An 11982-nucleotide genomic window follows, 5' to 3' on the forward strand; every position below is an offset into this window, starting at 1 on the left:
ACATAAAGACACCCTAAAAAGAGTAAGCACGCAAGTAAAGAAGCCCAGATAAACTTAAGCGCTAAGCTACATCATCATTCTACCTCAATAATGCTCGTTGTCTGCGCCTCTCCCTTTGAACATCACATAACCCACAGTCCACACTGTACTCATTAACATATGCGAATCGAAATCCCGACTTCTTTAAGAGCACTTGAATGGGTCATAATACAGCTAAATGCCACAATGACATGGATCGGGTTTCTATTTATTACGTTACAGCCCTCAGATGAAATGTGCAACATGATTCTGTGACGCCACTGAATTAACCGTCAAACCTTAAATGTTCTACATTGTGTCCGCAGCGTTTCTCACCACCGAGGCCTACGTTCAGTGAAACTAATGCCTTGAGCAGAATGAACCGAGTAACCCCAGACTTGTGGTCGACTGTTGTCGCCCTCTGGTGCATTTCTTCTAGTATTGAAGCCAGTTGATTCAAGACCACTCCGGACACCGGTGAAAAAAACCCACAAGAAACACTCAGACCGTTTTATTCATGATTATTGTTGTCACATTAGAAAGACTGACTGTGACGCTTTGTATAAAAACCTTTACACTTAGAGGTAACATAAAACAATTCAGACAAAAAGGCAGCTAAAATTGACATCTAACCATCCATGTAAAATATATTTATTTCTATACATTTCTTCCATTGTTAGGCTTGCAAGATGCCAGGTGGATACAATAAACATGAAAAACACAACCACACACACTTAGGATACATCTTTAAACAAAGCACTCGGGTTGGAAGATTGCTTGCAGGCCTGAGACAACATTAAAACCACAGGCGGTGTTATGAACCCACACTATGAATCTCCTGTGTCTAAGTATTAAAATAAATAGTTTTATCAGAGGAAAATGACCTCTAGGCCAAATTTGTCTGAAGGAATATGTAAACATGTGGCAAGCAATAACTGCAGTGCGTCAAGTTCTAAAGGAAGCAATGGCTGCTAACACCAGACATAATATCACTAAAATATGCATCACACAATGAAAGTATATTCACGGATTACAATCTGCCTACAGACGTGGTGTTTGGTAGGACATCTAAACTAGTAGTGTACCTCAAATGTTTTACTTAGCAATATTGCCACCTTACAACGAGGAAACACATCCACTTCCTACAATGGCTTTGGAAGACTTGCTCCAGCTGCATTCATTCACTAGTCACCGTTACACTTTGGTCATCAAACATTTGGCCTCTCAAGTTTCTCTTTCTTAACCTGACACAAACAACTTCCTCCTTTCTACAATATTACATCTGCTCAAAAATGGCTCACAAAGCTTAATGCACAAATCCTTTATAACAAGTTACAGCACATTTTAAATACATTAAGTCCCAAGAAAATCCTTGCAGTCAACTCATGCCCCTGCCATGAGAGAGGGGGGGATAAAATGTTTGTGGTCCAGATCTTGGGTGGTTTCAGCCATTCCCTGGCTTTTTGAACATTCACTTGGAGCCACTGCTGCCACCCCAGGTGTCGCTGTACTGTCTGCGAGAGAGAGTCAGTACAGGCAGAACTATCCTTCCAGGGGTGGCCGCAGAGGAATACAGCCGTCCATCTCCAGAGACTCGGGCCAGCCTTCATACTTGTTGCTGCTCTTACTGTTCTTCATACGCTAATGGGAGCAACCATGGGCAAACAGACACAATGTCAACAAAACAGACTGGGATCGCACCATGTTAATGTAAATATTAACAAAAGGTGGTGTAAGAGGATAGAAGCACTATCATGTGTTATCACATTTAGACGTGGAATGGATATTTAATATAGCAAAGTGTTGGATCTATTGCAATATCTTATCTCCAGTGTACACTAACACCAATATTAAGAGACTCTCTCGTGACATGGGTATAACCCCTCCTTATTTTATTGCATATCCTTAAAGCAACTGTCTCATAATATTATTCTAACTGTAAGCAACTAATCTTTATGATATTGACTGCCGAGTCCTTTTGCATGGTACTTCATATGACAGAGGGGGAATCATTTTTTTTTTTACAACATCTTCAATAATTTAATTGCAGGCAAATGAGCGTTGCATCATAAGGAGCTGCTGATTTCTACGCATGGCCTCAGTTTAGCAGCGATGGTGACATACCTGCTCAAAGGGACTCTTATTCTCGATGCCCTTGGCTCCAACAAACACCCAGCTGTCCCTAAAGGCCAGCTCCTTCACCGCAGTGCTGCCAAGATCCTCAAACAGTCGCCGAGTCTCGTCGTTCAACCTGTCGACCGGAAATGAGGATAAGGTAGCAGGTTAAGGATTATCAAGTGGGTTCATCTCCTCCAGTCTGCGCACTGAAGAGTCCTTTTCTGCAAGACGCTGAACCCCAAATAGTGCCATCGGTGTGTCAGTGTGTGAGCCTTTAGATTAGATCCTGGTACGCAGGTGGCATGTTGCATGGCAGCCTCTGCCATCAGTGTATGAATGTGTGTGTGAGTGAGTGGGTGAATGTTGACATGTAGTGGAAAGCACTTTGAGTGGGCAGGAGACTAGAAAGGCGCTATATGAAGTCCATTCTCCTGAACCAAAAGGTTTAAATGAAGGGCTTATCCTCCGTTTAAGTTTACTGAAATTAAATGCAGGTCAGTTGCACTTCACAGGCGGCTCCTCCTGGGCTTTAATATGGTCTCAGAGTTCATCTGTCTGCTTCAACCACTAACAACCCTGATGTGTTTTTAAGCCATGAGATTCTCTGAGGTTAATGGAGAGATTTCTCTCAAGGCATCAGGTGTTCAATAACAAAGAATTATCTGCCAGACTTAAATGCAATTATCAAAATAAAATCTTACCCTCATTACCCACAGGACATTTGTCTTCAAATCTAAATAGAATAATTAGAGCTCTGCTCTTTCACAGAGTTAAACTTCAAAGATATATAGTATGTACCAAATGCAAATGAGCTCATTACATATGGATTCTTACACAAGTGGAGATTATATTGTTGAATGGTGAGAGCTGATGAACTGATCGGCATCAGCTGTTGGTTTATTGGAATCGTTGGACATTGATCCTGATATGTTTAGCAATGAAAATGCACTATAAAAATGCTTTTCTCTGTAGTAGTGCCACACAATTATGAACAAAATACATCCCAAGTTGCAACATGAAATATAATTTAGCTCCAGCTGACAATTTGTCTGTGAAAATTGCTTTGAGGTGCATCTGAGGGGGAAAAGAGAGGGGTGTTGGCTTCTTACTTTGTAGCTGCATCATCAAAGGAAGCCACAAACACGAGTGTTCCTTCATGGAGCGGCCGGACAAACTTCAACAGGTCAGAAATGTCTGCGAACGCACATCAGAAGAGCCGTGTACTGTGGTTTGTAGCATGTTATTGCCAAGCCCTGTGCACCCGATGTGAAATGTCTATCATACATCAGTGTTTCTATTACCTCCTGCCCACATATCGAAGGTCTTCGTATCCAGAAGCTCTCCTGTCACTCCTGGAACAAAGAAACATCAGCTAGATGTTACTATAACATAATCAACAGGAGCATAAATTTCAATGCAACATAATGGGTTAAGAAGGGGATGAGGACGCGCTCACCATTCACCAAAGCTATGTTGAGTCCTCTGCCAACGTTGTTCTTCACGCTGCTCATTAACCTTTGAGACAGAAACACATATTATTGAAAAGCTAGCTAGAGCACTTCAGGAGAACACTATCTTGCCTCGTACATACACATTAAATCTACACACTTGTACACACTGCCTGGCACTTGAGAAACACAAACATATAGAATAAGAACCAGGACTGGAGACAAAAAGAGAAATGGGGGACAGAGACTGAAAGAATACTTGCATTCAGCTCCCCAGACAGGCTTGGAGGCCTGGTTATGACAGCACAGGGGGGAAAAAGAACAGAGTGTGAAACCAAAAAAAAAAAAAGAAAAAGAAAAAGAAAGACAGCAGGGGAGACAAAGACATAGATGGACAGAAAGAACCGGATAAGCACTGAATCTCACATCTTGTCCTCCAGGCAGATCTTGGGTCCTATGACGTTGGCAGCACCAGACACCAGGCGGAAAGCCAAATGTTTTGGGGGACAGGGAGCCGAAAGTCCACATTTAAACCTTCGAGGGCGGGGTTCAGCTAGAATACACAATACAATAGTCAGTGGTGATAAGAAGTATGATTAAGACACAATGTTGACAGGAAAAGCAGCCATAAAATGTTATGTCATAGAGTTTCTTTTATTTACCAGCTGTTGGTTTCTCGCTTGCACCTGAAAAATACAAACATGTTCACACTCAAATGAACTAATCTCTCATGTCAGAAAGGCTTTGTTTGATCATATTATACACATACCCCCCATCACAGACATGTCAACCTTCACTGCTTATCTTTAGCGTTGCTAGCGACTACGTTCTTTATCAATAATCTCTAAAATTGCTCATCACCGTTGCCCAGAGCCCATGGTGATGCCAACAGTACAAAACCCAAAGATACTCAATTATGAATTTGATAAAAACAGAGGAACTCACTCCCCAAATCCTCACATTAAGCAGCTAGAGCCAGTTTAGTTTGATAAATTGTTCCAAACTCATTTCTTGTCTATTAGGTTATCATTTCAGAACTACTTATTACCGCTGAAGAAGAGCCGCATGGATGAACCACCCTCTCCTCCAAATAAGGAGTTTGCCAACAGCCAGGTGAGCCCCACCAACAGCAGCACGGCCGCAGCTCTAAGGGGGGCTGAGAGAGAAACACCAGTTAAGGCCAGGAACGTGGACCAACAGGTTCCCACTGCAGTGTTACTAGAATGTACAAACTACTTTAACCAACCTGTTAGCCGCATGATTCACCGTCTCATAGACCTACACAGAGACACAAAACAGCTGCATTAAAGTGGTTTGAATTTCAGCCAAGTTTGCCATTTTACAGAATGCCTTTTTTTGTTGTTGTCAAAAACTGATAATGAAAACATGTTTTCATTTTCTATTTACCATGACAGTAGTTAAAATTGTGTAAATTTAAAGGATAAAAATACAAATAAAGGAATAGTGTATAAATTAAATATTTATGAAGTAGAGGATAATTGCAATAAAAAGGAGGAAAAATAAAAGGTAGATTTCATTCTAAGGGTTTTTATGAAAGGCAACGACACAATTCCACTGTGTATATTGTATTGTTTTTATGAAACTCTAAAAAGTTTTACGAAATATACAAAAGTCTTGAAGGAAAATATTTGTATTTTTGTATCAAAAAGGTACTTGTGAACAATACATGTAACCCTTAAAATCATAACATTGGCAAATACAATTCATTTGGGAAAATTTCATTCAAAGTTTAGTATGACATCGTTAACCTAACGCTTTGTATTTTTCACAGTGGCCATTCAAGATGGCTCTGTAGCGATAATGTTTGCAGAGGTGACGTGAACCCAGAGCATCGCTGACATGACAACAGCACAAGATAACAACCACTAAAATGAACGTACACACGAGACACGACAGATCTCACCTCCTGTGTCCACGCTTCAGGCGAGTACCGTTAAAGTTGTTGCCCTTTTCTTTTGATACGTTAATAAACGGTAAAGAGGAGCCGTTACTCTCGCCACAAGGGACGTTGGCTATTTCTTGCGCTGTTTCCTCATCGAGGCTCCTCTGCTATGAATCCTCTTTCAGTGAGAAGACGGCCTGTAGTCAATGGTCAATGGTCAATGGTCGACCATAAGTCTTATAACATCACTTCGCATTTCACAAGCATGGAAACAAAATTGTCTTTCCCAAACTGTCGTGTCTTCCGTATATAGACCGCTCCCACTGAGTCTGCGCGAAGTTGTTCATGTGACCCAGATTTATGTCAGTATTTAAACCATTAATAACTATTTTGTATTATTGAACATATATGTAATTAAATGTACATGGTCACAAAACCTATTAATCTATATTTGAATTAATAAATATTAGTATCGACAAAAAAAAAACATTGTAAATATTGCGCGAGTACAACGCCTCCTAATCGTGCACGCGCCCAGTTCATGAACGTCAAGATGGCTGCCCACACTGCCGTGCTGTCGATGTCCAAAATCCTTAATCCCTTCTGGGGTGGACGCCTTGGAAATACGGTCAAAGTAAGACTAGAGACGTCTCTGCAGTCACGATAACTGTGAAATCTGTTGTTGTCCGGCTCCGAATAAAAGTCCAATTATAATACTGCCTCAGATTACTTCATCTGAACACAAGGTCATATGGTAAATATAGTGTTAAACGTGAATATAGCGGTCTTCTTCCACATCTGTTCAACAGCGCCGGTATAGAGTTAGTTGCATTGAAGTTATGCTGAACAACTGGGACCATCCGATAATAAAAATGCATTTACAAACACACTCTAACCCATCTCTCCATGTTTTGTATTTCAGGTATTTGGAACAACTCTGACAAGTCACAGGAATAAGACCGGAAATAGTGTAAGTAAATCATATTGTTAGAATGAGTAGACGTGATTTGTTTGTAATGGTGTTCTTCATTTAGCTATGTATTTCCAAGCTGTATCGCTTTGGGTTCCTCTTTGGTAGAGGTTGGGTACTTTCTGTATTTGTTTTAATGTAACTTGGTTCTGCTGAATACCTGTTTCCCACCCTGTTAGTGGAGGAGAGGTTATAACACCTCTGTACTCGCTTATACCGGGATTCTTTTACGTGGCTCTCAAACTACTGCTATCTAACTCTTGTTCTTCTGCTTTCCTTGCTGTCTGTCTTCAACAACAGAGAGACGACATTGTAAGTAGCCGACTCTGACATGGTTTACTCTCCCACAGTGCATCACTTCATAAACAAAACAGGACATTACCTTTCATGCTGGCGCTGTGTGATGTAGAACAAAAATATGTCTTACTATGACTAGAAGACCTACTGTTGTTTTTTGTCCTCTAAATGCAGTGCAGGTAATGATGTATAAAATGTCCATTTTACAGCCCCCTCCTGCAAAGTATGGAGGCAGACACACGGTGACCCTCATACCTGGAGATGGAATCGGTCCAGAGCTGCTCAATCATGTCAGAGAGGTTTTCAGGTTGGTTGGACTCAAACTAAATCCTGTTCACAGTGTTGACTACAGACTGCTCTCAGACTCAGCCTCTGTTTTTTTCCTTCTTCATGCCGTAGGTTCAGCTGTGTCCCGGTGGACTTTGAGGTGGTGCACGTCAACTCTGCTGTGGAGACGGAGGATGATATCAACGACGCCATCACTGCCATCCGCCGTAATGGGGTTGCCCTCAAAGGCAAGCAAACTCTTTTTATGTTCTGTGTCACAAGCCGATCATTTAAGCAGAGCACAGCTGTGAGAAGCATGTAGTATATAATAGGAACATGACACTAATGTTTAACTTTGTTAACTCTCCTGATAGGTAACATAGAAACCAAACATACCATGGCGCCATCTGTCAAATCCAGAAATAATCTCCTACGGTAAGAGTTTTAAGAACATATTCAGTTCCCTTGATTGACATTTCTTAGTGTCTGGTAATATCAGTTGGCCTATTGTTTATTCCTGACATCCCAACCCACTTCTCTCACTCTCTCGTTCCATGTGTGTATTAACAGCACAAGCTTAGACCTGTATGCCAATGTGATGCACTGCCAGTCGCTCCCTGGAGTTCAAACTCGCCACAAGAACATCGACATCATGATCATCCGGGAGAACACGGAGGGAGAGTACAGCAGTCTGGAGCACGAGGTCAGTCAGAACAGAAACACACTCAAGTCTACTGTCTCCTGAAACAGACGCTTATACTCCCTCCTTATAAGACTTCTTTCCTCTCTATGTCCATCTTTCTCACCACTTTTTATTCTCTTTTTGAAATGGGAGTGAGGTACTACCCATGTACTATTTAAAAGTACAGCATTTGTTAACGAAGGGGAAAAAACATTGATCTGATATACTTGGTTATTGGTGCTACGGATGGGTATCGTTTGGATTTTATCAATACTAGTACTCATATCGATACTGCTTATTGGTTCTTTTGGATTATATTGTGAGAAAAAGACAATTAGGAAAACAATCTATATTGCTTTATTATTCTCAATGCATACAAATAGTATTTCTTGAGCAGCAATCAACAAAGTTCTAAGTTCTTTAAAATACATTCGTAACTAGACAATTAGCTAAGTCATGATTAGTTTAATTTATTAGACTATTCTTATTATCAAACTCCTTATGGCATCGCTTAAACAGACTGGTATTGCCAATACATGGTAGATCCACATAGAATGTAGTTTCCTTAATAAACAATTTGTTTGTGTGTGTACACCTCTACTCACTCACATACAGCCTGATGTTACCTTGTATACAGAAGAAGGAGCCGTGCCATTTCTACATGCTGCTTCACAAATAACAATGTTACCACATTATTAGCAGCACCAACCACTTGAACGTCAGTCATTCTCCTTCCTGTCTTCTTTTAGAGTGCATCAGGTGTAGTGGAGAGTCTTAAGATCATCACCAGGGTCAACTCCTTGAGGATTGCAGACTATGCCTTCAAACTGGCCAGGGAGAAGGGTCGTAAAAGGGTCACTGCCGTACACAAGGCTAACATCATGTGAGTTACTCCGAGGCAAAAGGTATTGTGCCGGATCTGTCTGGCCACCTGAGTCTTGTACGATATATTGTGAGTTTCTTGGTGGTGGAAATGTTGAGTTTGGCCTTTCTGCTCCAACAGGAAGCTTGGTGATGGCTTGTTCCTGCAGTGTTGCAGGGAAGTGGCTTCTGGTTACCCAGACATCACGTTTGACAGCATGATTGTGGACAACACCACCATGCAGGTGACAGAGGATACAATGACATACCTCTTTGTGAGGAAAAGGTTAATCTAAATTAACCACCCACTACTGTGCTTGTCTGTGTTTTTAGCTGGTGTCCAAGCCCCAGCAGTTTGATGTGATGGTGATGCCCAATCTGTACGGCAACGTGGTGAGCAACGTGTGTGCAGGCCTGGTGGGAGGGCCTGGCCTCGTGCCCGGGGCTAACTATGGCCGGGACTATGCCGTCTTTGAAACGGTGAGTGTTTGGCAGTTCATGGTTAGTGGGACAATTTTAAAATGAAGGATTTACTACCATGTGCACCCAACACTTGACTGAAGTCTCCCACAATGGCCTTAATGGCCTTTTAATAAATGGTTTAGCTGTGTGGAAAGTTCCCCATTATGTGGTATGTAAAGTAGAAAAGGGGAACAAGATCACAGTACAGTGCAAGTTATCACAAAGCAGGAGAGTTTGCGCACTTTCTAGTTCATCGAGATTATTCTTTTTGCCGAGAGGCATTCCAGCGTGAAGAGAAGGTTTGTAGGAAACGAGCATATCGCTTTCTGGTCCGGTAAACATAAAACAGGACAAACCAGGAAATTTACTGCCGCTGCTCCAAGTTGAAATCTGGCAACATTAATGTACCACATGATTAGAATCCTTGGATGATGATAACAGCATTTTCACAGCTGGAAGGCACAATTTGCACTGTACTGTGGTGGTGATCTCCTTTTCTGCTTTATATACAAAATAATGGTGACATTTTAGCATGTTTCTTTTCTCGTCTTTCTTTGCATATTTGGTATTGAGGTACTCCAAAAGGAAATCAATCAAGTGACTTTCTTTAATGTTGTGATACTTACAAATATGATATTAAATATGATATATTTTGTTTCTTGTCTTATTTTTCTGGGTCTCTCAGGCCACAAGGAACACAGGGAAGAGTATTGCGCAAAGGAACATTGCTAACCCCACTGCCATGCTGCTAGCCGGTTGCATGATGCTGGACCACCTTAAGTAAGCTTTACCAGATAAAATACTTTTACTTTACACCTTCCTGTGGTTCCTTCTGAGATGTGACGGTCGTGTCACTGGGGTATATACCAGTAAATAAATAAGTCTTTCTCCTGTATGTCTCCAGGCTTTATGACTACGCCAGTCTGATCCGAAATGCAATCCTCACTACTATGAATGAAACCAGGGTAAGTCTTCGGTCACTGACGGGCCTTTCTCCTCACCTGTCGTGCTGCCACAAAACTAACACGCCATTGTTGTGTGACGGAGGCTTAGAGGCCCTGGTTGCAGGTCTGGCAGGCTTCCCAGTGGGCATCACAATACATTTTCACAAAGCAGCATCGTGTCCTTTCAATGTCACAAAGCTCTTATGAAGTGCACTGTATGGTCTCTGATTTTACATTGTCTCTGATTTTACTTTGTGTTGCATTGACATTAAGTCCTTCAGTCCTTGTTTTTTTTCTTTTGCAGTTGCACACAGCTGATATTGGGGGTCAGGGCACCACGTCAGAGGTGGTCCAGTCCATCATGAGGATCATCCAGAGTACAGGGCCACTCATATCTGAGCTGTAAACACACACACACACACTCAGAGGTGTGAGTTTGAACAGGTTATCCATGCATGTCTGTTGCCATAGCGCTGAGTCTTATTGCTTGCATCAGAACATTTCCTATTTTTTGTTGTTCACAAAGCTTACTGATAACTGTCCAAACAACCTTTTATCCACACCTGTGTGTTTCACATATAATAATGGCCTTCGCAAGACTTATTAAAAAACGGTTTACCATTGATCAAATGCCATTATCACTCCTATCAGATGATAAATCCTACTGTAAGGACATTTCCTGAGTTCATCAGGTTCATTTAGTTGAAAATCTGTAGTCTTACAAATCGTTATGAAACATGAAAATGACTCTTGCTGTGGGTATTTAAAATATCCTGATATGACCATGCATTTTCCACTCATTATTTATTTTCAAAATTCCGATTATGTTACAGCCATTTAATGCCTTACCTTTTTTTTTGTCATACTGTAACTTAAATATCGGGTTGCCTGTTTTAAATGTACTGTTCTGTGTGTTCACATCAGATAAACTGTTCTTAATAAATGATGATATTTCATATACTGTATCGGAGTCCATGAAGGAATGTAAGTTTGGGTCATCTCACAAAGAATACGCTGTTGTCTTTTAGTCTAACCAGGTAAGAGCTCTTAAAGCCGGATATGAAAAGACTTATTTTATCATGTCTGTGGGCGGTTATGTATACTGTATAACACAAATATTATCAATAAAGAAATAATCTACTTTATCATTATCGTTTTTGACTTAAGTTTGAATAAGCAAATGAGTTTTAAAGGTAAAGTATACATTCAATATATGTATGTATGTATGTATATATATATATATATATATATATATATGTGTGTATATATGTATATATATATATATATATGTATATGTGTATATATATATGTATATGTGTATATATATATATGTGTGTATATATATATATACACATATATATATGTATACATATACATATATGTATACATATATATACACATATATATGTATATGTATATATATACACATATATATATACGTATATATATATATACGTATATATATATATATGTATACGTATATATATATATATACGTATATATATATATACGTATATATATATATATGTATACGTATATATATATATATATACGTATATATATATATACGTTTATATATACGTATATACAGTTGTGGTCAAAAGTTTACATACACTTGTAAAGAACATAATGTCATGGCTCTCTTGAGTTTCCAGTTATTTCTACAACTCTTGATTTTTCTCTGATAGAGTGATTGGAACAGATACTTCTTTGTCACAAAAAACATTCATGAAGTTTGGTTCTTTCATGACTTTATTATGGGTTAACAGAAAAAGTGACAAAATCTGCTGGGTCAAAAATATACATACAGCAACATGAATTAGCAATTTTGGTGACTTAGAAAGTTGTGTCAATGAAATGAGCTTCATAGCATGGCCTCTTAACTTCTTGTGAGTGATTATGAGTGACTACAGCTGGTGACTTCTCTGAGGCCATTTAAATAGGGCTCATTGGATACAAACGCCCACAAACGCTACAATGAGAAAGTCAAAGGAGCTCAGCATGGATCTGAA

At 40.0% G+C, this 11982-nt stretch overlaps 2 protein-coding genes across 3 annotated transcripts; one reads left to right on the top strand and one right to left on the bottom strand.

Annotated features, from left to right (window-relative positions):
• Positions 1-514: 514 nt before the first annotated feature.
• fam3a (FAM3 metabolism regulating signaling molecule A) lies at positions 515-5799 on the bottom strand. The gene is made up of 10 exons (XM_068733443.1): positions 5509-5799; positions 4831-4862; positions 4633-4740; positions 4247-4270; positions 4011-4137; positions 3593-3651; positions 3438-3488; positions 3246-3330; positions 2143-2269; positions 515-1659 (listed from the first exon to the last, which is right to left on the bottom strand). Exons 2-10 carry the CDS (start codon positions 4841-4843, stop codon positions 1561-1563), a joined length of 693 nt encoding a protein of 230 aa, XP_068589544.1. The 5' UTR covers positions 4844-4862; positions 5509-5799; the 3' UTR covers positions 515-1560.
• Positions 5800-6025: 226 nt separating this feature from the next.
• On the top strand, positions 6026-11115 carry idh3g (isocitrate dehydrogenase (NAD(+)) 3 non-catalytic subunit gamma). Of its 2 annotated transcripts, XM_068733613.1 has the most exons (13): positions 6026-6121; positions 6410-6457; positions 6758-6769; positions 6964-7061; positions 7154-7269; positions 7396-7456; positions 7592-7724; positions 8453-8586; positions 8707-8809; positions 8898-9044; positions 9712-9806; positions 9931-9991; positions 10275-11115. In XM_068733613.1, the coding sequence occupies exons 1-13, from the start codon at positions 6029-6031 to the stop codon at positions 10374-10376; spliced, it is 1203 nt and encodes a 400-aa protein (XP_068589714.1). In that variant the 5' UTR covers positions 6026-6028; the 3' UTR covers positions 10377-11115. The 2 variants fall into 2 exon arrangements, with proteins under 2 accessions (XP_068589714.1, XP_068589715.1); XM_068733614.1 differs by lacking the exon at positions 6758-6769.
• The last annotated feature ends 867 nt before the right edge of the window (positions 11116-11982 follow it).

Source organism: Cebidichthys violaceus, unplaced genomic scaffold (genome assembly GCF_023349555.1).
Source record: "Cebidichthys violaceus isolate CVI_PGR_0920_01 unplaced genomic scaffold, fCebVio1.0.p SCAF_6, whole genome shotgun sequence".
Taxonomy (NCBI): domain Eukaryota; kingdom Metazoa; phylum Chordata; class Actinopteri; order Perciformes; family Stichaeidae; genus Cebidichthys; species Cebidichthys violaceus.

Coding starts and splice junctions, on each gene's coding strand:
- fam3a (XM_068733443.1), bottom strand. Junction 4,271..4,632: donor CATGCGGCTCTTCTTCAGCG/GTAATAAGTAGT, acceptor TGTATTTTTCAG/GTGCAAGCGAGAAACCAACA. Junction 1,660..2,142: donor ATAAGAGTCCCTTTGAGCAG/GTATGTCACCAT, acceptor TGCTCCCATTAG/CGTATGAAGAACAGTAAGAG.
- idh3g (XM_068733613.1), top strand. CDS start 6,029: ATGAACGTCAAGATGGCTGCCCACACTGCCGTGCTGTCGATGTCCAAA. Junction 6,122..6,409: donor GCCTTGGAAATACGGTCAAA/GTAAGACTAGAG, acceptor TTTGTATTTCAG/GTATTTGGAACAACTCTGAC. Junction 7,270..7,395: donor TAATGGGGTTGCCCTCAAAG/GCAAGCAAACTC, acceptor CTCTCCTGATAG/GTAACATAGAAACCAAACAT.